General features: G+C 53.2%; 2 protein-coding genes across 6 annotated transcripts; one reads left to right on the plus strand and one right to left on the minus strand.

Moving 5' to 3' along the window:
* PIANP (PILR alpha associated neural protein) lies at window positions 1–12,303 on the minus strand. 4 transcript variants are annotated; one of them, XM_074534852.1, is made up of 6 exons: window positions 12,162–12,303; window positions 5,857–5,925; window positions 5,116–5,714; window positions 4,889–4,970; window positions 4,428–4,655; window positions 1–4,278 (listed from the first exon to the last, which is right to left on the minus strand). In XM_074534852.1, exons 2-6 carry the CDS (start codon window positions 5,871–5,873, stop codon window positions 4,257–4,259), a joined length of 948 nt encoding a protein of 315 aa, XP_074390953.1. In that variant the 5' UTR covers window positions 5,874–5,925; window positions 12,162–12,303; the 3' UTR covers window positions 1–4,256. The 4 variants fall into 4 exon arrangements, with proteins under 4 accessions (XP_074390953.1, XP_005486109.2, XP_074390955.1 ...); XM_005486052.4 differs by having other exon boundaries at window positions 5,116–5,717; XM_074534854.1 differs by having other exon boundaries at window positions 5,829–5,925; window positions 12,162–12,242.
* COPS7A (COP9 signalosome subunit 7A) lies at window positions 12,219–23,837 on the plus strand. Of its 2 annotated transcripts, XM_074534849.1 has the most exons (9): window positions 12,219–12,317; window positions 12,633–13,143; window positions 20,906–20,981; window positions 21,479–21,567; window positions 21,642–21,844; window positions 22,305–22,410; window positions 22,760–22,911; window positions 23,025–23,090; window positions 23,232–23,837. In XM_074534849.1, exons 1-8 carry the CDS (start codon window positions 12,244–12,246, stop codon window positions 23,062–23,064), a joined length of 1,251 nt encoding a protein of 416 aa, XP_074390950.1. In that variant the 5' UTR covers window positions 12,219–12,243; the 3' UTR covers window positions 23,065–23,090; window positions 23,232–23,837. The 2 variants fall into 2 exon arrangements, with proteins under 2 accessions (XP_074390950.1, XP_074390951.1); XM_074534850.1 differs by lacking the exons at window positions 12,219–12,317; window positions 12,633–13,143 and adding an exon at window positions 20,523–20,802.
* The last annotated feature ends 53 nt before the right edge of the window (window positions 23,838–23,890 follow it).

Genomic DNA, 23,890 nt, shown 5'->3' on the forward strand with positions numbered 1-23,890 from the left:
TTTTGCAAAGTTTTATTTAAAAATGTTGAAACTAACATCCCACAAGATTTGAATATTTCACCACAAGGAGAAGAGAAATCCTACAAAAATATATATCACAGCGCACAAGGGCAGGGGAGGGGAAGAGCCAGACTGAGCAGAGGAGCAGGAGGAGGCTGGAGGGGAGGATGGGAACCGGGACAGAACGAGACCGAGTGGCAAAGGGACAACAAGAGAGGAGCAGGGAAAGTGAAACAGTAGGAAAGGAGAGAGAACCAGAAGGGAGACCATGATACAGGACAAGAATGGGAAGAGGGAAAACAGTGGGAGAGGGAAAACAACAGGAAAAGAGGAGTAGAGAGCCAGCAGTTGGTGAAGGGAGGGGACCTCTCTCTATGGTCCTGCCAGGGTAGGGCCAGGACTACAGTGGGACATTAGCAGGGATGCAGCTGGGGAGCTGGAGTTTGACCCAGGACTTTTGTGCTGCAGGTCTCAGCTCTAAGGCTGTGCCACAGATGTGGTTTGTCAGAGTGAAAAACAAAACAGTTTAATTCAGAACAGTCTCAAGGTGGTCCTGTTTGAGAACTTGTAGGGAATGAACAAACAACTCCTTTCCAAGCATTTCTCTTCATCAGGAAGTGGAGTGGGAAATGAAGGGACCAGATTTGCAAGGGCACTTGGGTGCCATTGAGGAAGAGGTAGATAGCCCTCTCTGAATTTTGGGATGCTTGGCTGGATGTTAGCCCCTGGAATGTGGACTGGAGGAGAGGTGTGGATACATATACCAGAGTTCTGCTCCCCTGCCTACCAACTGCAACCAGCCAGATGGGAAAGCCCAAGCAGGATTTGGCCTTGTGTTCATACCACTCTCTTGGGTAAAGAGAAGGAGACTCCAGCTGCTGCTTCAAATCAGGAACTTCCCTCCTTTCCCCTGTGCCCACAGAGAGACCACCCTTGTGGTAAAAAACCCAGGGCTCTGCAGGAGCTCAGCAGAGACACAGTCACTTCATCTCACTTGGCCCACCTGGATGTTCCCTTTGAACAGCATAGAAATGTTGGGCAGAATTAGCCCAAGACTATGAACACTTCCAGTTGGTTTCCCTGCACGCTTTTCTCTCTAATGGAAAGAAAAAACTTTCTGTTTCTAATGGAAAGAAAAAACAATCCTTCTCCTCCATTCATGTAGAAGACAGGGAAACCTGATGGGCTGTGACTAAGAAGGTGCTGTCCTCTGCCCTGGCTTGGTACTATCAACCCATCCATGTGAACATCCTACAAAATATTACCCTGGGCCAGGGTAAAGACCTCAGGCATGCTCTGGCTCCAGTCCCTGTAGATGAAGATGGTTTATAAGGCTCCAGTCATGGGGAAAACAGATCCAGTGAGATTATTTATTAACTGGAAGAAGCTTATGTGTCCACATGTGTTCTGAGTGTTTTGTTCCAGGGACAAAGGATAGCAATGAATGCTTGGGCAGAACAATGAAGTTGTTTCCCTGTATCTAAGCTGTTTTGGGTGAGAAATTGAATGACTATCATAAAAATGTATTTGGCTAGGAAAATTGTTCTTAGAAAAGATGTTCATTATACCCAAGCCTCTGTTGTTGTAAGAGTTTTCTCTACACAGCTTCACCAGTTTTCCCCTTACCACAGTATCCATGAAAGGTTTCTCTCCCTGGAGTTACTTTTACCAAAACCAGAGACATGTAAAAGGGGGAGGAAAAAAACCCCAAACCACCAAAATCTGATTTGTTTGCAGAATTTACAAAAACTTTCCCAGGAGAGCTCAGGGCTTCCCCACATCAAGTGTTGGAAAATGTTTTCACTATGCCTCCTGTGGTCCCCTGCCACTTTCTTACAAACCTTCTCTCCATGCGGCATGTGGAAAGTCCAAGGACAGCCATTGAAGTGGAAGAGTCTAAATTCTGGCCTTGTTTCAACAAATGCTGTTGATCAAAGAACAATCTAATTAATCTGGTCTGGAAAATTACTTCAACCAGTTGAAGGTATTGCAAATTGCCAGCAATCAGCAGCGCAGCCTCCTGCAGATGTCCTTCCCCAGCAGGGACGTGCCAGGGAGAGGGGGAACAGCAATGAATGGGGCAGCGAGCAGGAACTGCCACTGGTCCTTCCATGTCCATCTGCAGCTTAAATGTCCACCCAAGCCTTGCCTGGATCCTGAATAAGAACAGGCTCAGTAACAGATCGATCTAGGGTAAAGCACTAATATCCCCTGCTGTAAGCACAGAATCAGCCTGTGCTTAGACTAGAGATCTCCAGAGTCCTTTTCCACCTACATCTTTCAGCCACTCTGTGCTTTTAATAAGCCAGTAATTTTATTTGACCTGTCATTTTCTCCAAATCTCTACTGTTTTTGGGAAGCTTATTGTAATTTACACTCTGATTTAAATGCCCTTCACAGTGAGTCAGATGGGACCCGAGAACACCTAATGGTTCAGCTGGGTAAACGGGCAGAACCAGGCCTCTTATGAAATTCCCTGTGCTTTGTCCTATAAAGAACAGGCTTTTTATGCAGAGATAAAGGATGAAAGGCTGCTTCCCTCTCTCCAAGATCACTTTTGTCAGAGACCTTGTATAGTGCATTAGGGCTTTCAAATTGTGGGTGATTTTCCTGCCTCTGGCCACATCAGTCCAGCAGCTAAAGGTGTTTGTACACTGTAGGGCAGCCTTATCTAAATGTGCATCTTTTCACCTCAGTGATTGTCAGTGTGGGGTTTTGATTGATTTGAAGTTGTCCATAAAAGCTAAGAGGAACTATTGTCATTAAGCTGAAATTTGCCATTTCGCACATCCTCAAAGTGACGCCCAGGGGTCCATGCCTGGAAGAGGTGGAGATGCATGGATCTTGCTCATCCAGGTAAGTGACAGTGTGGCTGCCAGCCCCACAGAACACCACAGCCCTGAAGGAAATGTGCAGGCAACAATTTGGACAGGTGACTTGTGCCATTGCTTTCAGTTTTTAACCAGCTGGGGGACTGAATGAAGCTTCATCTGGGAGCCCAGATACCCCTCTCTCTTGTCCTTGGTGAGCACTGCCTTGTGGGTTTCCAGTCACCTTGCACTCCAGGAGAGACCTAGCAGCAGTACATGGCAACCCTTCCAGTGCTCCCAAGATCAGCTCTAAACTGCTCTCGGTCATCCCAGGTGCAGAGTCCCGGCTGCTGCCTTGTTGCCTGTGCCAGGGGTATCTGAAAGCAAATCTCTTCCTGAGCCCAGCAAAACTCAAGTTCCTCATGCCCAGCAATGTCTGCATTCCACGCTTTAGCTGTGCGCAGGACACTTGCTAAGAAACACGGTGAGCAGAGGGCTTCACCTCAGATTTTCTGGAAAGCATCATCACAGACTGGTGTTATTCAGAAAAATCTTGCTGAAGGAGGCTGAAGGGGTGCAGAGGGACAGCAAGGAGGCTTTCAAAGATCAAAACATTTGGAAAGCTAAAGGAATCATTTCCAACTTTAACTGGCAAGAGAAGTGGCATGGGGGTGGGAACTGAGGGGAAAAACTGCGGACAGAGAGAGGAAGAAAGATACAAGCTGAAGAGAAAAAACCCAAAGGAGTGTTAGGCAGAGAGAAACTGGAAAGATGTGATTATCTTCCATCTAGGGGGAAGATAATGTTTCCTTCAAGGAAATGGGTTGTTGAGAGGGCCCAGGTGCTCTGTGAGCCTCTTCTGCCCAAGCTTCACCCACCCTTGGGACTCTCAGGAGGGCCAAGGTCTCAGGAACAGATGAAGTCGCCACCATCCGAGACACCTGGCGGGCAATCCTGCAGCCACTGAACTCCAGACATTCACTGCAAAGCACACGACACAGGAAGGGACACACGGAGGGTGAGGGCCCACGGGGACAGGGGTACGCCTTTCCACCTTGCCTACCCCCGATGTCAGGCATGCACTGGTGAGAGAGTCATGGAGATCCAAGTGTGTCTGTGCACGTATGCTAGAAGAGGGGCTGGGGAGGTCAGGATTTCACACCACCACCAGCTGTCTTCCCTCCCACCATTCTGCTCTCTCATCACCCTGTCCTGCGTGGGCAGGGCGGGTCCCCAGCCTTCCCCCAGCAGGAGGCAAAGGAGGCCCAGCTCGTCCATTTTTCCAGGCACATCCCGGTGGGGTTAGTTAATAAAGGTGATGGTGGTGGTGGTGGGCCGTGGCACAAGGAGGTTGCTTTTTTTCCTGGGGCAGCAGAGGCGGGGAAAGTCCGCGCTCGCCAGCGGTGACAGAGGATGGGGGAGCCAGCTCAGCCTCTCCCAGGAGCGTCACAGGTTCACCAGTGGGATTCTGGGGGAAAGAGGGAATTGGGAATTAATGAGCACCTTAACTGCCCCAACCCCGCCTCCCGCTAGCCAACGTCACCTTTGCCCTGCCTCAGTGTGCCTGTCGCCCTGTCCCCTGCCAACCCCTCCTGCCCCAGCTCACTGGCCACTCACCGGTTGAGCTGGAATGCTGCATTCTTCCCGTGGCCACCCAGTTTCTTTGCACCCTCCTGGCCCTGCCTGGACTCCTCCGCCTCAGGGGTGGGGGTCAGGGGGTCGCCGTAGGGCCCCAGGATGCTGACGGTGGTGGGGGAGAGGTCTGTGAGGGGCTGCTGGCTCTCCTGCTGCCTCCCGCTGCTCTGCTGCCCCGAGTGACGCCGGCGCTTCTGATTTCGGTCCCAGCTTTGGAGAGAACAAGGGGTGAGGTAAAGAGACAAGCCTCAGCCCTTGATGAGAGGTTTGTGGGATGGTCCCCTCTACACTCAGCATTAGAGCCCAGCATGGCCGAGGGCCAAACCTTTCAAGGGATTGCAGCACCAGATCTGCACCCCTGGGACAAATGGGTCCCAAGCCCACACAGTCTTCCTGTGGACACCAGGCCAGTGAGAGCCTCCATTGGCCCAAACCCCACTCACCAGAACTTGAATATGATTCCAGTGGCAACCAGGACAATGATTATGGAGATGGTGATGGTGACGTACAGCTGGGGGTCCACACCTGCGAGACAGAGGAGTGGGGCTTGTGATGGCCGCTCCCTCAGGTCCCCAGGGAGCAGCAGGACAAGGGAGGTCCGTGATGAGTTCTGCAGAAGGAGCTGCTCCTGCAGGGGACTGGGAGTGAAAGCAGCGGAGTGCAGATTTACCTTCCCCGCGGGGCCCGAACAGGAAGGGCCGCAGCGTGGCCGGGGTCTCGCGCAGGTTGAGGCCCGCGTTGTGCAGGAGCGAGTGGGAGTTGGGCTGCGCCGTCGCCATCCCGTGCGGCGAGACGAAGGTGTATCCCAGCGGCGGGAAGCCCGGGTTGGCTGAGTTTGTGTCCCCTCCGTCCTCATCCGACACCGTGGGGCCCCACACGATGGCCCAGGGGTACTGGGAGGAGGGCATGCCGTCCTCGAAGCCCGAGGGCGTGGCAGGCCGGGCGCCCGCGGCCTGGCGCCTCAGCCGCACCACGTGCCGCAGCTCCGCTGCCCGTGCGGGCATGGCCCGCTGGCGCGGCACAGCTGAGCGGGAATCCGAGCGGGAATCCGAGCCGGAATCCGAGCGGGAATCCCGCTCCGGCTGTGAGGTCCTTTCCCAGATGCAAATGGACCGTGGGGCCGAGGGGCTGCGGCGGGTGCAAAGAGGCCGAGGGGCTGCGGGGCCCCGGGAGCGGAGAGACCATGTGCCGGGAGGAGGGACGGCCAAGACGACGAGGAGGAGATGCCACAGCTGCAGGGAGTGGATGCGGGAGAGGAGCGGAGGCATCCTGCTGCGTGGCGGGGGGAAGAAGAAGAGAGCCTGATCTAAACGTTCCTCCTTTGAAAGGCCAAGCAGCCGGGAGCAGCCCACCACCCACACTCCTGTTTTCTTCCCGCCTCACCTGCCAGTGTGGGAAGCTGTGAACCTACCAGGCACTGGGCTCCATCTCAGATGCAACAGTGTCTTTGCTCAGTCAGGATCTTGTCTCATCTTCTTCACTGCGAACCAAAAGGGAGGGCTGTCAGTGTCCCCCCACACAGTGGTGACGGCTCTGGCCTTGTAGGCAGTGTGTGCCCCCCCAGGTGAGCTCCCGGCTGGCAGGATAAGGGGAGTCCATGCACACACACGTGCACCATCTCCTGCTCCTGTGCCTCCCATGCACAGAGGTGCATGGTCCCCATCCCCATGCCAGGACCCCCAGATACACACGCCTTAGCAGATGCTCCCAAAAGCAGGGAGCAATCTCCGGAGCACACGTGCCCAGGCACATGCGCAGCTTCCCCGGGGACTCTCCTGTCTTAGGGCCGAGAGGGGGATTCAGCATCTTTGTTTGCTTATCGCTGGAACAAGTTGGAATCTTAATTCCTGTGTTTATTTATAGTGTGGAGTGTGTAATCCATTTATTAAAAAAGAGCCTCTTCATTGTGTGCCAGAGCGAGGGAGAGAGAGGGGAAGCATGAGAGTGGTAAACCAAGACGACTGAGAAAGAGTGAATCAGCGAGAAAAAGTCCAGCCTCACTAAAGAATTTAAGAGAAAAAATATGCCTATCAAATATTTAGTATTTACTTTCCTCTTAGCTAACATGAAATTACCTTCCCACACTCCGTGTCTTAATGTCCTCTGCGCTGTCCCATCCCTCCCTTTCTCCCCTATTCCTCTCTTTTGTCTCCCGCCTCCCACGGCTGAGCAGCACAAGCACGGAGCGAGGTCAGGTCCTTTCTGCCCTGGACGCTCGGCACCCTCCGGCATCAGCCGGTGTCGGCACTGCTGCCCTTGCTGCTGCCCCCCTTCCCTCGGCCGGGCACAGCGCCGTGCCGGCCCTTCCCGGTGAGCTCTTGTGTGCCTGACCCCGCATCCTCCTGCGACCGCACGCACAGGACGAAAAAAAAACAATCCTGCGAGATGTTCAGCCTGCTCCTTCATCGTGAAAAAGAGAGCACGAATGCCGACAGCCCACGGTCATGCCCTCCTGTGGCTGCCGGGATGGAGAAACAGGCATGCTGGGCTGAGGGAGTCAATGCAGAGGCCAACGCTGCCCCTCCAGCCCTGAGCCAGCTGTGCTGCACCTCCCGGCTTCCAAGGGGTTACTGCCATCTGCCCGGCTCACCCCATGCCCTGACCAAAAACTGCAGCCCCTCCTGCGTGGGAGGCTTCCTCTTCCTAAGGGAAGAACCCAGGGCTTGCTGTGATGTACACCTGAGAAGAGGGGCCGGGAGGAAGGGCACCCAAGACTAAGTAGCTGTCTAGCTCCTGCTGCATTAACCGGGGATATTTTTAGTTTCCTTCTGTTAAATATTTAAACAAAGTTCACAGAAAAAAAAAAAGAATTGTTGGCTAATGTGCCCTGCCCCTCCCTCCGGGGCAAGATCAGTCTCTGGAGGGATCCTGAGATGAAGATGAGGAGAAAAGAGCAGCTATTCTCAGCATTTCTTTGTTCTTTGCTCCTGAACCTCTAAGCCTTGGAGGGGACTCAGTATTAAGATGCAGCTCTGCAGAGAGGCAGCAGAATGGAGCAAGTTTCTTCTGAACCCAGATACTGGCGAGATCTTGGCCATCTGGATTATGATCACGATGCCGTGGAAGATCATGTCTGGCAACAGAAATCCATGACAGAATTTATTTTGGACTTTGAAAGGGAAGGAATTCCAAGCATGGAGGACCTCCTTGTGTGAATCCCCAGGCTGGAGGGCACACGAGTTGCAGGAGAGGTTTGAAGATGGCAGGGAGTGCCTGGGGCCATGCCTGGCACTCACCACGGGACAGCAGTTCCCTGGGATGAAGAGCCTGCTCTGCTTGTGGCACAGCTCAAGTCTTCGGGGGGCAGGGGGCTGTTTTGCATCGGGAAGCAGGAGATGTGGGGCTGGACAGTGCCATGCCAGCAGGGAGAACCTTCTCCAGGAGCAGGCAGACCGTGGTGCCAGTCCCACAGGGAAGTGTGGCACAGTAGTGGTGCATGTGTAAGCTCTAGCACTCCTCCTAACAGATGGCTCTGCCCTCAGAAATGTGCCTGGGGGTAGGAATGCTGGGGTTACTTGATCTCTCCCTGCTGGGAGATCTCATAATGGAGACATCGTTGGGAGATCTCATAATGGAGACATCTTGTTCTTCTAAGCTGAGATTGTGAGCTCCAGCAATGACACCCAGTCTATGGTGTGTTGAATTCCAGGGTTGAAAACTTGGGAATAAGATATCCAACAGAGCCAGATCCTGGATGGCTACAGAATGAACTGAGGAGGGGTGAGCCCCAGCACTGACCGCCCCATGTGCAAGGAGGGGGCAGTCCAGAGGTGCAAGCCTCAGACTGGAGACACTGCTGTGCATGGGTTCTGCTGCCTAGAGTGATGAGCTGGTGATTCCCGATGTCCCCACCCCAGAGGTGGCTCCAGATGAGTGCAGGGATGATGCATAGTTGGTTGGTCTCTGTCCACACATTCTGGTTTGTTAATGAGATCGTGGCCAAAGACTGTGTCCTGCACTGGCACACCCTGGACTGATTGTGGAGGAGCTCGGAGCAGGACAGAGGTGTCTCCCATGGTATGGAGGGTGTGGCAGCAAAGGAATGTTTCAGGTGAAAATACCAGGCAGTGCAGGCTGATTCCAGCATGCTTGGAGCGTTTATGTTTGAAATGGAGCATGGATGTCCCTGTGGATTATTGACTAAAAGGCAGACGAAGCATGTCTGGGGCACTCTGTGGTCAGCCACGGCAGCAGGATTGTGTCCTGGGCACTAACCCTGCTGTGTTGGAGGGCCAGAGTAACACATGCCCTTCCTTCAGCTCTGCGTGCAGCTCCCTGTGTGGATCCTGAATAAACTGGTAGGCCTTCAGAGCAGAGGAGGGGATGCCAATGCTCTCACTACCTGGGAGTATAAATCCCACCTTATACGATTCTAGGTAAGCCTTTGTGTGCCAGAGCAGAGAGATTGAATTTCTGCACCAGTACCTCATGGCAAGGCCCTTGCTTTCATATGTGTTTCCCAGGTCTAATGTCAACAAAACTGGACAGGGCTACTCCCAGAGTCTGAACAGGAAACCTGTATACTTTCACTCTAGGTACAGAGCCCTCATCTCAGCGTTCTGGTCCTGTGATGCACAGATGACAGAGTGTGAATGACAAAGCTATTTCCCCGGGGCACTTCATTGAGCTCAGTTTGTGAATCCTGGTGCTTGAAAGCAGTGAGTAAGAATTACACTGTTCTTTGCTGCTGCATATGGACCCCACCATCACTCCAGACTGACTCCAGACTGGGGCTAATCTGCTAGGAGCTGCTCTCATGCATTTGCAGGATGGAAGCATGAATCCTGCTGCTGTTCCCCACACCCATCTGTGCTTCCTCCCTCTTTGTAGGTCTCCTGCAGCATGGACCAGCCGCTGCTGGGACATGAGAGAGCAGATCTCAGGAGCCATGCCCCAAAGCATATGCAGCAGTTCACTAAGGGGGACTGGGAATTTACATCCTACCTAATGGCTAGGAGCAGAGCCTGCTGCACTCCTGCTCAGAGCAGGGAGCTCTGAATAAACCCTGAATGTGACACCCTGGGCTCTGGAGTTCAGATACTGCTGTGCCTCAGGAAAGCCCTAGGATTCGCTTACTCTTTCTCCATGTTCAGGATTCTCATATGCCATAGATAAATCCTATCCAAATAAAAAAGGCATCACAGGAATAAAAGAACCAAGGGGCCAGCCGTGTGCTGTAGCTCCCTCGCATCAAGTGCAATCTGTAACCTTCTGTTACAAAATGCTGAAGTTTGACAAATTCAAATGAGGAACAATACTATTAATAAAGAGGGTCACACACCAGCACAATTCACCTAGGCAGGTGGTGTGTTCCCTACTGCCTGCAGCCTTTGCCTGGCTCTATTCCTAAAAGAGATGCTACAGTTCAATCAGAAGTTATGGGCTTGGCGCAGGAAATTAAATTGGTGAAATTCTCTGGCCTGTGCTCTGCTGTAGGTCAGTCTCGATGATCAAAATGGTCCCTCTGGCCTTAAAATCTGAGAATCTCACAGCTTTCTCGAGGCCTGGCCGAGATCAGCTCTGACTGGAGAGCAGTTGGATGAAGCCAAGCGCACACAAGCTGCGTTAGTGAGGAGCGGGCAGAGGCTCTTTCCATCCGGGGATGGGAAAAGAGTTGCACCCGATTCTGTCTGGCTCAGCTGGCAGATGATGATCTATCTGTATTTTTGTAACATCTAGAGCTTGACTGCTGTGATACTGTGCCTCTAGGAACGAAGCTGTCTGCTCTCAGAGTGCTCCAGCTAGTTCAGAATGCAGCAGTCTGTTTGCTCGGCGACTCGAGCTGCCGGGAATGCATCACCGTGCCCCTGCACACCCCACATCCCCTCGCCTTCGAGCACAGAGTCCGGTTCAAGGTCTCCAAACCAGCATTCAAAGCCCAGCATGGGACAGGCCCCAGCGACCTAAGCAATCAATCACCTCTCCTTATGCAGCGATGACCTCACATGACGGATATATTCCACTGGAACAATGAAATTGCCAACCAGTTTGGGGAGAGGGGGAAGGGATGGAAGAAGGGTAAAGAGGCTCATGACCCTGAAAAATGGAACATTCACAAGAGCTGGGCCAAGATTATGAAACTTACTGCTGGCTGAATAACGCTCACCATTAGCAACCCCGCAGCACCGAGAGCTTCATGCAAATCCTTGCTTCGCCCAGCTCCCCCACTGCAACGATTCCACTCGAAATAGTGATGAAAAAATCAAAACAAACCTGAGGAGGACCCAGCCCTCCTTACAGAGAAGGAATGCTCGCTTGGCTGTCATTTTTTAATCTCTCAGCCAGCACTAAGGGCTGTGGTGACAGCTACTGATAGGAGTCTGTGATCTGGGACCACGGAACCTAGCAGCTCTCTCCAAGCGCCGAGCAGAGCGAGTTCAGGCACTGGCAGTGAGACCCCCCCACACTGCGTGATGCCCTGGGCACACCACACCTGTATTTTCCTCAGGGGCCATGAACACCCCGGAGTTCATGGTCCGAGAGGCAGAGATGCAGTCATTGCTGGTCTGGCAGCAGGAAGCAGGAACCCCGGTGTTGCTGGAAAGGGGTTATGGATATGCCCTGCTGGATTTGGCTGGGTGGGGACAGGGAAAGGGAGGAATCCCAGAGCAGATGACCCAGGGGGAAAATTCTGCTGCACTCGAAGGAGTTTTGGCAGCTGGGACTGTGAATTCGAATGCTGGGGTGGAGATGCCAAGCCCATCCAGGGAAAGAGTTGCTGCTATGCGTGGGGCTGGGGGCAGCACCTCCCAGAGCTGGCTGAATTTGGGGGCTGGCAGCTGGAATGCAGTGGCTCCCATCAGGCTGATGTCTGAGGCTGAGAGGGCTGGTGGCAGCACCCAGGAGGATCCAGCAGGATCCCAGAGGGGCTGACACTGCTCGCCCTGAGTCAGTGCAGGTCCTGCAGCGCTCAGTGACTTGCTGATAGGAATTCCCGTGCCAGGCTGCCTGGGTGAGCTCTTACGGGCTGGGAATGGCGATCCTAGGCTGGGGCAGAAGGCAGGGTTGGAAGGGTGATGCTGCATTTGGATGTTTTCATAGCGAGGGAATGGGCGTGTGAAGCCCATCAATAGTCCTCCGAGCTCAAGTCTCCCTGCATTTGGGAACTGTGAGTGTGGCCCCATTCCAAGCAGCACTCTAGGATGCCGGTCCCCTGCCATCTAGTGCCTGCCTGCAATACATGTCATGAGTCTGACAATCTTCTGCCTCCCAGTTTCCTACTGTTCCCGGGCATCCAAGTGCTCCAAGTGCTGAGTCTCCACATCTGAATTGCTCTCTCTTGCATGGTGCACCCTTGGCCAGGCAGGAGGTGGGATTGACCCCTCTGTTTCCTTTCTCCAGCTGCGCCAATTTGGCTGAAGTCGCCTTCCTCAGCGCAGGCTCCAGTGCTCCAGCACAACAGGTCTGTGATGGAGCCCGGAGCTGGAGGGTAAGAGACAGCGATCCCTCGGCTGTGCCCCCTCCCTCCCGGCGCCTCAGGCATCCCCTGCCCCCGACTAAAAGAGGAGGAAAAGGAGGGGGGGAGGAAGGAGACAGCCGGCTGGAGGGAGACAGAGCACCTAGATCGGGAAAGGGGAAAGAAAAAGGGGGAGAAAGGACACAGGGAAGGAGACGGGGAGAGATGACTTGGAGACGGGCATGCAGCCCCCCTCCCCCCGGCCCTGCAGCCCCGTCCTCACACTGTCCCCCAAGCCCGGGCCGAGAGGATGAACTTACCTTGCGGGGAGACGAGCGGGGCGCAGCCGGGGCGGCGGAGCACAGGGCTGGGGGAGCACAGCTGCTGCTGCCCGTGCTTCTCATGGCCAGGACGAAGGAAGGAGAGGAGGAGGAGGAAGAGGAGGAGGAGGAAGGTTTGCTGAGGCTGAGCCTTGGCTGAGGGAGAGGGAGCGAGAGATGCCTTGAAATAAACAGCTGCCGAGGACTGGTCCAGCCCCTCTTTCTCTCTCTCTCCGTCTCTGTGTCTCTCGCTCGCTGCCTCCCGTTAACCCCATGGCTGCTGGCACGGGCGCGCCCGGCACCGTGGCCCCGCTGCGGCCCGCGGGGGGCGCCGGGGCGGCGGGGCAGGGCACGGCCGGGCGGGGGCAGCGCGTCCCGCCGGCCCGGAGCCCCCTGCCCCGGCGGCCACGGCTCCTCCCGCTCCCTGCCCGCCCGCCGCGCTCCCGCAGCCCCGCTCCCGGCCCGCCGGACCTGCCCCCCGCCACCTCCCGCCGCTGCCCGCCCGGCCCGGCCTGGCCCGGCCCGGCTCGGCTCCGCTCGGCTCCGCTCCCCCGGCTCGTCGGTTATTTCGGGATCTTCACAGGAAGCGATTAGGTTGCCATGGAGAGAGGTGTCTCCAAGGGACCCGTCGCTCCAGCTCGCTCCGGCGAATGCCACCCCCGGACCGGTCCGTCCTTGGGGGCGGAGGCCCCCCGGGATCCCCCTCCCCCGGGCCGCCCCCCGGGGCTCGTCCCCGCCGCCCCTCGCCTTTCCGCCCCGCAGCAATGCCCGCGGGGACATGCCGCCCCTCGGTCCCGCCCCCCGTCCCCCGTCCCCGCATCCATCATCCCCGGGCTCGGGGCCCCGTGGCCGCCGCGGTGCCGGGCGGGGGGCGGCGGACGGACTGACGGACGGGCGGCCCCGGCGAGGCGCACCCCCGGCGGGGCAGACGGCGGGGCTCAGTCGAGCCTCACGGGCAGAGACCCTGGGACACATGGGTGAGGTAGGAGCGCTGGGGAAGCGGGGGGGAGGAGGGGGATCCTTCTAAAGTGTGTTTTACCCGCTGAGGGATCACCCGGCTCTTTTGAGCGCGTCCCCAAGCGCGTTTCTGCCAGGGATCGATGGGATGCGTCTGGAAATGGTAGGGATGTGACAGCAAAATTAAAGAAAGGAGCTGATGTGCCTTTGAGGGGCCGAGCGTTTCACAGGGAACATCTCCCTCCACCATCAAGAACCAAACAGAAAGCACAGACCAAATCAGAAGGGAGCAGCTGAGCAACCAACGGGCGAGAGAAGAAAGTCAATGACAGAGAGACAGTTTCCACTCCAGGGCCTGAAATATGAGGAAGCAAGACAGTAATTTCCTCAGATCCTCAAAAACAATCAAACTTTTCATCATAAAGCGATGAGGAAAAACTGTGAGTGACCCTGGGAGAAAAAAAATACGAGAAAGAAATAATAGAGACAGCACTGAGCTGTGAAGCAACCTGCCACTGCATGAGGGATGGAAGCAGGTGACAAATGGACACAAAGTACCAAGCCTGAGCACGGCAGGATGGCCAGAACAGGTTGTGCCAAGTTTGGACACATATCTGAAGGGTTTGAGTCTGTTCTTTACTAGGCTTCCTGAGAGCTCCTGTGCCAATGAACCAGGCTGCTCCGAGCTTCCCCATGCCAGGATATTTGAGTCTTGTGTGTGAATTTGTGAGCATGTTCAGGAAAGTCAACAGGTGTTTCACATGTTTGGGTGTGATGCCAGTGTGTGTTTGGAGGACCAGCACGGGGATGGGGCTGTGTTAAGGCTTGTTGTCACCAGGAGGTTGTGGTGTGGGAGGAGGGCAGCGGTGTCACAGCCGAGGTTTGTGTCAGATGCCACAGCCCTGTGTGTCACCAGGCTGCACACGCCAAACGCCTGCCTTCTGTCCCTTTCATGTACATGGGGCTTCCTGTCAGAGATTATCCAGGCTCCCGTCACACTCCAGCCTTCTCATTCCAGCTCTCCCAGGACTTGTACAAATCATCTGCACAAACCTTGCTCAGTGATCCCTCACTGTCTCATCCCGAGAAACCCCCTGTGCAGACATGGTGGAGCAGCACAAGTCAGCGCTCAGCTTGTCTCGCTCTCTGTGCTTCTCCCTCCTTCCTCACCTGGAAGGAGCAGAAGGTAGAAAGCTCTGGAAGGGGCTACATCAGGCACACAGGCTCTCTCTGACCTTTTCAAATCCTGACGAATGTGTTTAGTATAATTGGGAAGCACAAAACAGAAGAGAAATTTCAACCAGGGAAAGGTCAGCTAAAGGGTGAAAATCCAAATGACGCAAACACTGAAAATCCCCCTGAAGAGTAAAACTACAGAAGGCAGCAAAAGGAGTCAGAAATATAAGAGAGGACAAAGAGCAGGATTTTTTTAGGGACCAAGGAAACCTTGGTAGATGTGGTGGGGGGAGTCAGGAACGCTGTCAAGATGATGGGAACAGAGAGCTCAAGGGCTGATGTCACTTGTACCTCATTCTTACGTGATATAAATGGAATGGCTCATTTGGTTTCCTTTTCAAAGGAAAGCTAATGTAAAATTACATGGAAATTTGAGGGGAGAGATGGAATCAGGTGTTACTGGCAGTTATTTCTGTCTGGCAGTGATCATGTACAGATCATTTACACCCAGGAGTCCTGAGCCCAGGCAGGCCACTGCTGCTGGCTTTACTGTTGTTTCTTAAGGGAAGAGAGACCCGTGTTGTTGCCTTGCTACCTGCAGAATCCTGTCTGTCTGTCTGTCTGTTAGTTGCCATGGATTTGACAAAATGACCGGATTCTAGAAGGTAAATAAGCTCCAACAAATTGTATGAAAACCAGCAGCCTGACAGAGGAAGGAGATGCTTCCAATGCCTGTGCTGGAACAGAGCCTGTAGCCATGCTGCTGGGCAAAGCCCCACAGGTCAGACCAGCCCGTCCAGCAGGCCAAAAGAATTAAGCAGAAAATGTTGGGAAAGCTGTGTCATTTTAGAGATGTAACAAAGAGCTCTGAGCTATGTAAAAAAGCTACGTAATGTTAGAGAGTGGTGGGGGAGGCCAGTGATGTAGACTGTAGAAGAAATTGCCCCTCACAGATGTGGCAAGCCGTGGGAGGGGTGCCATCAAGAGACCCCAGAGCTCAAGGTATGGTAGTGGAAAGTACAGAACAAGCAGGAAAAAAGTCCACAGGGAACCCAGTTTCCTCTGCCCTACTGCTCACCAAACAAGGGGTTAATAAGCTTTGGAATATCAGAGGCATCCCAGAAGACTGGAAGAGAACTGTGCCCTGTGAATATTTGTGAAGAGCAAACAGAAGACCTGAAAAATTCTCGGCAAAGCAACAAAGAGCTGATATGAGATTCTCCAGTTAATGCCAATCAGCCTGGTTTGGAGGAAACTAATCTTGCTGCATAAACTTGTTTTGTTCGTGTCAGTCTTTGATGTGACTACAGGTTTGTTTGGGAAAGGTGATGGCTCAGATCTATCCAGGCTTCTGGAAGTGTTAATTTCCCAAAGCATGCTGATAAGAAAAAAAAGCGTTATGCAACATTAACAGAGCAGGAGGTTAAGTGAGCTGGTTAACTCCATTTAACGCCCTGTAAACACAAAGGAGGTCATCCCTGGAAGCCCACCATTGAGTGGCAGTGTTTCTCATGTGGATGCCCAGGAATGAGTCCCGGGTCAGGTATGACTCACCATTTTATTCAGTGCTTGGTGAGCAGATATAGTTCATTCTGACACAATTTACTGAGGGCACAAATATTGTTAGAGTGGTAAAAATAATGAGGATAGGACCAGGACAGAGTGACCTGCCCCTTTCAGTAAGGTGGCCATTCTCATAAAACTTCTTTAAGGACTGTTGAGAGCAAATTGTACAGCCACAAACAGGAAAAAAAAATGCCCACGTCTACAGGGAATAACTTCCAGTCCTGAAAAGAGGTGCTCTGAAAAATATGTGGGGATTGTAACAGGCAGAAAGCTGAACACAGGATCAGTGGTTCAGGCTGCAGGAATGAGTCTGAAGTGATTCCTGTCTCTGTAAGGACAGAAGTGAGGATGGCAGCAAGGAACGATTAAACCTCTCTCTGTGTATGAGTAAGACAGTTTTCATCCTGGAAAACTGTTCAGTGCTTTATGCTCCATATTTTAAAAATAACTTTGAATCAAAGGTGATCTGAAGGCTGGAGATCTCAGTAATTTAAAGAGGTCAACCTGTTTAATATATCAAAAAGCAGAACGAGACATGACTTGCTTGCAGTATCACTCCTTTCCTGGAGAAAAGTCTACCAAATATTCTGGCAGAGAATAACAAGAGCCAGTCACTGGAGAGTGATTAATCACAGAAACAAACTACCTAGTGAAGTGCAGGATCCTCTCTCTTCTGGAGTCTTTGAATCACAACCGGAGGCCTGTCTGGAAGACAGTTCCTGGTCTGCAGAATCCTGAGGGCTGTGAGAGCAGATCAGAGGAAGAATTATCATGCAGCTACCCTCAAGCAGCTGATACTGGGCTGATTTTAAGTGTAAGCCCTGTGTGCATTAGCCCAGTACAAACTAAAGGTTAAAAGCCTTCTGTATCATGTTGGTATCCAAGCGAGTCATGCCAGCCTCCCTTGTCCTTACAGTGTTTTTGTCTCAGAGTCCGTGTTACACACAGTTGTGAAAAATCGTCTCATGAGATGTGACTCTGCTATGTTTGGAGACGGACTGGTGAAAAAAAATGTCTTCAGCGTTTTGACAAGTTATTTGGATTCTGTGGTGGTGAAGAAAGGAAGAACCCAGAATGAGCACGTACAGCTCTACAGCTTTAAAGTGGGACAGGGAGCAGAGAGGAAAGAAAGTGGATCTGTAGCACAAAGAGAATGGAGGTTTCTTTCTGTAGAGATCAGAGCGAGATCAGAAGAGAGGGATGATGCTAGGGGGTGGTTACAGCTAGGATCAGAAATCCCAAACATTCCGAAATAACAACACAGAACGTCTCCATGTCACAAGATTTATCTTAAAATTATGAAATGTCGTACAGACTTGCTTTCATCTGCACTCTTCGCCTCCTACTTTCGGCTCTTTTGGTTACATGAAAATCACATTTCACAGTTTCCCTGTGACCATAAAGATAGGTGTTTGCTTTGTGAGGAAAGCAAAAGCACAGAAGTTACTGCCTCTAGGAGGCTGGGATTTAATTTCAACACCCAGCACTCCAATCTAGGGATGAGGCCAAAGTTTTGCTAAGTTGTGGAGATGTTACCCATGACTTTTGCACTCGTGAAGACGATGACCTCCTCATTTGGGGAGCGCGGGATGTGAGTCACTGAAAGGACCTTTTGGTCTTTGCCCTTGATGCAGGATAAAAAAGGAGCAGACAAAACCATGGGGACCCAGCACACAGACCATAGGAATTGGGGACAAAGTGGAGGAGGAGACAGAGAGCATCATGTAAGCTAGGATGCTCGGGCTGCCAGGCTTTATCTAACTAATAATGAAAGGCAGCAAGCATGTCAGAGAGTGTGAGAGAAACAGATCGATAGAGAGATAAAACTGAGATGGAAGGAGCCGGCAAGGGGGTGGGGAAGAGAGTAATAAAACACTACAAATCAGCAGGGTTACGTTTGAAGCTGATTTGAATGCACCCTGCACTGGTGTAAGTGAAGGCAGCAGGTGTGAGGCTACGGTGAATCAGGCCTAAATACAGAAACAGGGAGGGAAAAGCAGAGAGGAGATGGTGCCCTTGTCAATATTGCCCTGCAACCTGCCTTCACAGCTATCAGCCAACATTACCTGCCTGCCTCTCCCTTCATCCTGCTGCATGGAGAAGCCAAAGATTGCTGGCTCTGAGAATACAGATAGACTTTCCTGCTTCCCTGGGTCATCATGATCTTCCTGAAGAAATGCCTGGTGGGTAAAATGTGCCTTGGTCCCATTTTACCTGACTGGAGCCTAGGAAATGCTCCTTTCTGCTTTGTTCATTGAGGATCCAGAGTAGCTTCCAACAATGCCCAGAGCCACTGGGCATGAGGCCCTTTCCTGGGAGATGCTCAGTTACCAGTGGAAGATGATCAGAGAAGTTTCTTTGCTCAGCTTCAGATTTTTGAGGCAAAGGAGACCGTGACATCTCAAAGCTAAAATGGTCAGATAAATGAGAATGGTTCACATAAATGAAAATGTGCCCTACAACAGCAGGACTGAGGGGTTTTGGGTGCTCTCCCCTCGCAGGGCACATCTTTGCTTCTCTGGCCCAGCACTCAGACCTGTTTTCCTCCTTGTGCCTGGAATTCCTTTTAAGGGATGTCCACCTAATCTTCGTGGCACGATCATTAATGTTACAAGTTCAGTTTTTCACACTGACCATGGCTGTCCTCACTGTTCCCTCCTTCTGTCAGTGGCCTCAGTGAGGAGACCAAACACTAAAGGAGCTTAGGGACTGAAGAGAGTGACCCTGAGCTGTACAAATGAGCTTGGGAGACAACGATCCAGCTCCCCAAGGCAGCCAGGGGTTATGTTTCCTAGCTCTGAAATTGTGTTTGGAGCAGAACTGTGCCCCAAAGGAGCCTTCTCCGTGACTCAGCCACAGCAGCTGTGTGACAAGAAGTAGAGTCAAAGCAGGAGATGAGAGTTGTTGATACTGGCAAGTACAACCTTAACAAACGTAGACTTTACCCAGATGAAGACTTCAAGATGTTACACTTATTTCAAGATGTTGCACTTACAGAAGTCTGGCAAAGCACAAGTCAACTGCCTTTAATATGTGCTAAACTGATCCAGCTGAAGCCCAAATCTCTTGCTGGCAATCATGTGCTGGAGTGCAAACTTGCCCTGATGGCTCTATGATTTTAACATCCTAAAACCATGCTGCCTGCACAGACTGTATCAGATTCCCATCAATTTGTTGCCTCTTTTTATTTCATGGAAAATCTGTGGGTTTCTGAAGGAGCCAGCCATGAGGAAATTGGCGATGCACTGGAAACTCTTGGCCAAACAGCTTAATACTGCTTATTGAAATGCACACTGCCTGCTCTCCTCCCAGTCCCCTCACCACTCACCTCTGCCCACTGTGTGATTTATACAAGATGAGAAGAGCTCTGAAGGTGTGGGTGTTTTTTTCCCCAGATGACCCCCAGTTTCTGTTCTCTCTCACCTGGCACAGGGAAGCGTGCCCTCAGCAATGACCGCATTGCTGTAACTCATACACCCACCAAGAGGTACTTAAGGTGCACTAGAAACATTTCTATCCTTGTGGAGCGTTTAAACTATCCTTTTATGGCCATACCCTGCCTGCATCAGGGATGCATTTCTTGACAAGTGCGATGGTTAATGATTCAGCAGATAGTAAAGTCATTTTTTTTGTAAAAATTAATGCAGTAGAGGAGGGGAGGCATGCAGGGATTTAAGAAATGCACGGCTTAAATACATAAGTACAGTGCTTTGCAACATAAGATTTTTTACATTTACATATCCCCAAAATAGTGAGATCTTAATGGTGTGAAAGCAAAAACGAGAGCAATGTGTGGGCACACACAAGGTATTTCATGCACCTCTTTTAATTCTGGCGTGGTGCTTATAGAATAGATCATTGAGATGTGAAAAACACCATGCCATATAGTAGTGCATCTGTTTTCTCACCAGCTATTTCAACATTAATCATAGAATCACAGAATGGTTTGGGTTGGAAGGGACCTTAAAAATCATCTTGTTCCAACACCCCTGCTGGAGGCAGGGAGCTGTGCTATTAGACCACGCTGCTCAGAGCGCCATCAATCCTGGCCTCGAACATTTCCAGGTGTAGGGATGAAGAGCAGATATTCACCAGACTGGCAAGACCCATAAATACGTGGATGTTCATCTGGCATTGATTGCCTTGCTGGGACACATCTCACTGTGGCTGAGCAGCTTGGGGAGTTTCGACAGAGGATGGATGGGTCGTGAAAAATAAGAGAGCAGTGAGCACACAACAGCTGCTGGTGAGCAGGGCAGGGCATGAGAACAGTGCAGAAAGGAGCTGAGGGCTGGCTGGTGCCTGGGACCAGCAGGGCCAAAAGGCTGGGGACCAGGGGGTGGCGGCGGAGGCTGCGCCGCAGGCAGACCGCAGCCTGTGCTGGCCCGGGGACATGAACGCTGCCATGGCAGGGTGACAAGGGCGGCTGGGAGTGGCCGGGAATGGCCCGGGCTGACCGGGGATAGCCGGGAATGGCCCGGGGATGCGGCCGAGAGACGAAGCGGCCGCGGGACGGACGAGGCGCTGCGCGGCCCGCAGCGCTCAGCCCCGCCAGCGGGGGGCGCCCTGGCGGCGGGACTACGCCGCCGCGCGGCGCCCGGCCCGGCCAATGGGGAAGCGGCGGGGGCGGGACAAGTCGCCGGCTCCGCCAATGGGCGGCGGGTGCGCGTCACACGCGGAAGCGGCCGCCGTCCTCCGGCGGTGTGGGGCGGGTGCGCGGGGCCGGCCGGGAGCGGCCGGGCCGGGGCTGCGGGGGGCGAGCGAGCGGCCGGGCCCCGCCATGGCGGCCGAGGGCAAAGTGACGGGGCAGAGCCAGGAGCAGTTCCTGCTGCTGGCCAAAGCGGCCCGCGGCGCCGCGCTCGCCAGCCTGATCCACCAGGTGCTGGAGGCCCCGGGCATCTACGTGTTCGGGGAGCTGCTGGACATGCCCGCCGTCCGCGAGGTGAGAGCCGCCCGCCCCGCGGCCCCGCCGGGCCCTGCCCGGCCCGGCCCGGCCTGGCCCTGCCCGCGGCCCGGCGGCGCCGCCTGACCCTGTGTCCCCGCAGCTGGCCGACAGCGAGTTCTCCCCCGTGTTCCGCCTCCTCACCATCTTCGCCTACGGCACTTACGCGGATTACCTGGGTGAGGCCGGGCCCGAGCCCCCCGGCCCGGGGTGCGGATCGGCGGGGTGGGAAACGCGCGGGGACCCGGGGCGCAGGGGCCCCACCGTGCAGCCAGGGCTGAGCCCCCGGCCCGACACACGCCGGTTGTGCTCTGGGCCCCAGAGTGGCGGGTGCCTGGCAGAGATTGACGCTGCCATTTGCCACCTGCCAAAGAGCATCCTGACAGAGGCGTTTCTGAGGGGCCGGGGAGACACTTGGATATCCATTGGGATGTGCAGACTCGCATAAATAACCATGGGACAGCTAGAAATGCTGAGTTGAGGGTGGCAGGAAGAAAGGCTGCCCAGAAAAGGTCTTTTGAGCTGAGAATTGATGGGGATGGCTTGGCAAGACGATGCACCACTTTGGGGATTGGTGTGCAGACGGCTTAAGAGACGGGTGTGGTACAGGTGCTTCTGTGCAGAACTGGGGAACGAGGCATAAATTCTAATATCCCATTCTTTCCCCTGATGACAGCTGAAGCAGCAAACCTCCCTCCCTTGACAGAGGCCCAGAAGAACAAACTGAGGCACCTGTCAGTCGTTACTCTGGCTGCCAAGATCAAGGTAGTGGCCCTGTTTTTCCTGAGCTCTCCTCCCACTGGGATTGTCTGGTGCTAGTTACCATCGTGTTTCCACAGTGCATCCCCTACTCGGTGCTGCTGGAGCAGTTGCAGCTGAAGAACGTGCGGCAGCTGGAGGACCTGGTGATTGAGGCTGTGTATGCAGATGTGCTGCGAGGGAGCTTGGATCAACGGAACCAGCGCCTGGAGGTGGATTACAGCATTGGGAGGGACATCCGGAGGGAGGAGCTTAGCACCATCACCCGCACATTGCAGGAGTGGTGAGGAGGAAGCCCCCAGTACTAACATCCCAAAAAGATTGCAGGAGTAGCCGCTGGCTTCCCTGGATCCTTTGTGTGTTGCTGAGGGTGGGTGGTGTTGGGAGGTGACCTACTCGATCCCCATTCCCATACTCCAATGGAAAGTAATTTTCCAAAAGTAATTCCCCTGTCTGAGGGGTGATGGGGATGCAGCAGCCTTGGCACAGTGCTGGCAGCTGGCAGGAGGCTTCATGAGTGTTTATCTGTAGTTCTTAACCCAGCATGGCTTTGTTACGTGTCCCCCTCCCAGATAATAATGTAATTCCCTGCGTTATTACATCAGACGCCTGCCCCTGTATCTTCCCTGCCTGGCATAGCTGTCACTTCCCAGTTATTTTGGAGTTGAAATCTGCTGTCTGTCACGTTTGTCTCTGTGCTGTGCCAATTCCCTGGCCTGTTCAGTGGTGTGTCTCCTCTCCAGGTGCCAGGGCTGCGAGGTTGTGCTTTCGGGCATCGAGGAGCAGGTCAGCAGGGCCAACCAGCACAAGGAGCAGCAGCTGGCCCTGAAGCAGCAGATCGAGAGCGAGGTGAGTGCCTGCAGCAGGGAGCAGCCAAAGGCCCTGCCTTTAAACAGCTAGAGCCACTATGCTGTGGTTGTTGCAGTCTTGCTGGAGTGAGGCATTGCCTTCTCCCCAGGCCAGACCCCCAGGGACTTGTGCCTGAAGAGGAGTCCTAAATCAGCTTAATACTCCTCTGCAGTGCAGGGGCCTGGACAGATGTTGGCTCTTTTGCTTGATGGCAGCTTGCAGCTCTTAGCTCCAGGGCTGCCTTTAGAAAGAAATTTTAAAAAAATTCAGAGGGCAACTGAAAAAATCCATAGCCAAAAAATCTCCAGCTTTGGGAAACCCATTGGCTCTTGCTTTGCTGCTGTTGCAGGTGGCAAACCTGAAGAAGACCATTAAAGTGACAACAGCAGCCGCTGCAGCAGCCACGTCCCAGGACCCAGAGCAGCACCTCACGGAGCTCCGGGAGCCGGCCCCTGGCACCAACCAGCGCCAGGCGAGCAAGAAAACCTCCAAGGCCAAGGGGTGAGCAGTGTGTGGGGGAACACCAGTGCACTTTCCTCTGTGCACCAAGGAAGGGAGTGAGATATGAACCACTTTGAACTGTAATTTTTCGTTTTTTTCCCCTGTGTCCGCAGGCTCCGGGGCAGCACGAAGATTTGGTCTAAATCAAACTAGCTGGATCTCCCTTCACAACTGGGAGGGTGAGAGGAAGAGATTTGGGGGATGGAGGGGTAGCAGGGGTCCCAAGTGTGATGCTTCTGAGCTCTTCTCCAAGACCCATCTTGCCAGCTAACTCTCCTGCATGTTTGTTCTCTTTTCTTTCTCCTTTACTGACCTTGCAGGCAGCGTCTCCCTCCTTTTCATCGCAGCATTTCACACTCTGAGCTTCAGGTTGTACGCCTTGCTGTTTTCCCAACCGCCCAAGCCCCCGTCGCCACGGCCACGTGTTTCTCTCTTTCTCTCTCCCTGTCTTTTGACAGGCCAATTTCAGGAGCCACAAGGTGTGACAGTCACCTTGACACCGCCAGGGCATCACAAAAGCTTGGAAAGAGGGTGCTGGTGCACAGCAGTCGTTCTGGCTCCATGTGACCCCCTGGGATACTTTGCTCCAGGACACAGTCTTTGATTGTTTAATCTTTGTTTTGCTAGGTGGGAGGGTAGTTTTTGAAGGGATTCTTTTAAAAAATATATAAATATATTATAAATATATATAAAACAATAAAAATATAGATCTATGGACATATCTATATAAACCTGCGCTCCTGTGGGTGGCACCTCTTTGCCTTGTACACCAGTTCTGGAGGTTCCAAAATAAGCTGTGACATTAAGAGCCTTTGTCCCATTTTGGGGTGGAATATCCTCTCAAAGGTTCCCTTCTCAAAGGTAGTATCTCTATTGGGATGAGAGTCCATAAAACAGAAATGAATGATAAATCTTATTTAAAGTGTTCCTTGCGTGGTTGATTTTCCTCTAGACTCTCCAAAAGGTGATTTTCAGGTAG

This window comes from Zonotrichia albicollis, chromosome 2, assembly GCF_047830755.1.
Source record: "Zonotrichia albicollis isolate bZonAlb1 chromosome 2, bZonAlb1.hap1, whole genome shotgun sequence".
NCBI lineage: Eukaryota > Metazoa > Chordata > Aves > Passeriformes > Passerellidae > Zonotrichia > Zonotrichia albicollis.

Coding starts and splice junctions, on each gene's coding strand:
- COPS7A (XM_074534849.1), top strand. CDS start 12,244: ATGGCCAGGACGAAGGAAGGAGAGGAGGAGGAGGAAGAGGAGGAGGAG. Junction 12,318..12,632: donor TTGCTGAGGCTGAGCCTTGG/CTGAGGGAGAGG, acceptor GGCCCGCCGGAC/CTGCCCCCCGCCACCTCCCG. Junction 22,912..23,024: donor AAAACCTCCAAGGCCAAGGG/GTGAGCAGTGTG, acceptor CTGTGTCCGCAG/GCTCCGGGGCAGCACGAAGA.
- PIANP (XM_005486052.4), bottom strand. Junction 4,971..5,115: donor GTTCGGGCCCCGCGGGGAAG/GTAAATCTGCAC, acceptor TCTGTCTCGCAG/GTGTGGACCCCCAGCTGTAC. Junction 4,279..4,427: donor GCAGCATTCCAGCTCAACCG/GTGAGTGGCCAG, acceptor TCTTTCCCCCAG/AATCCCACTGGTGAACCTGT.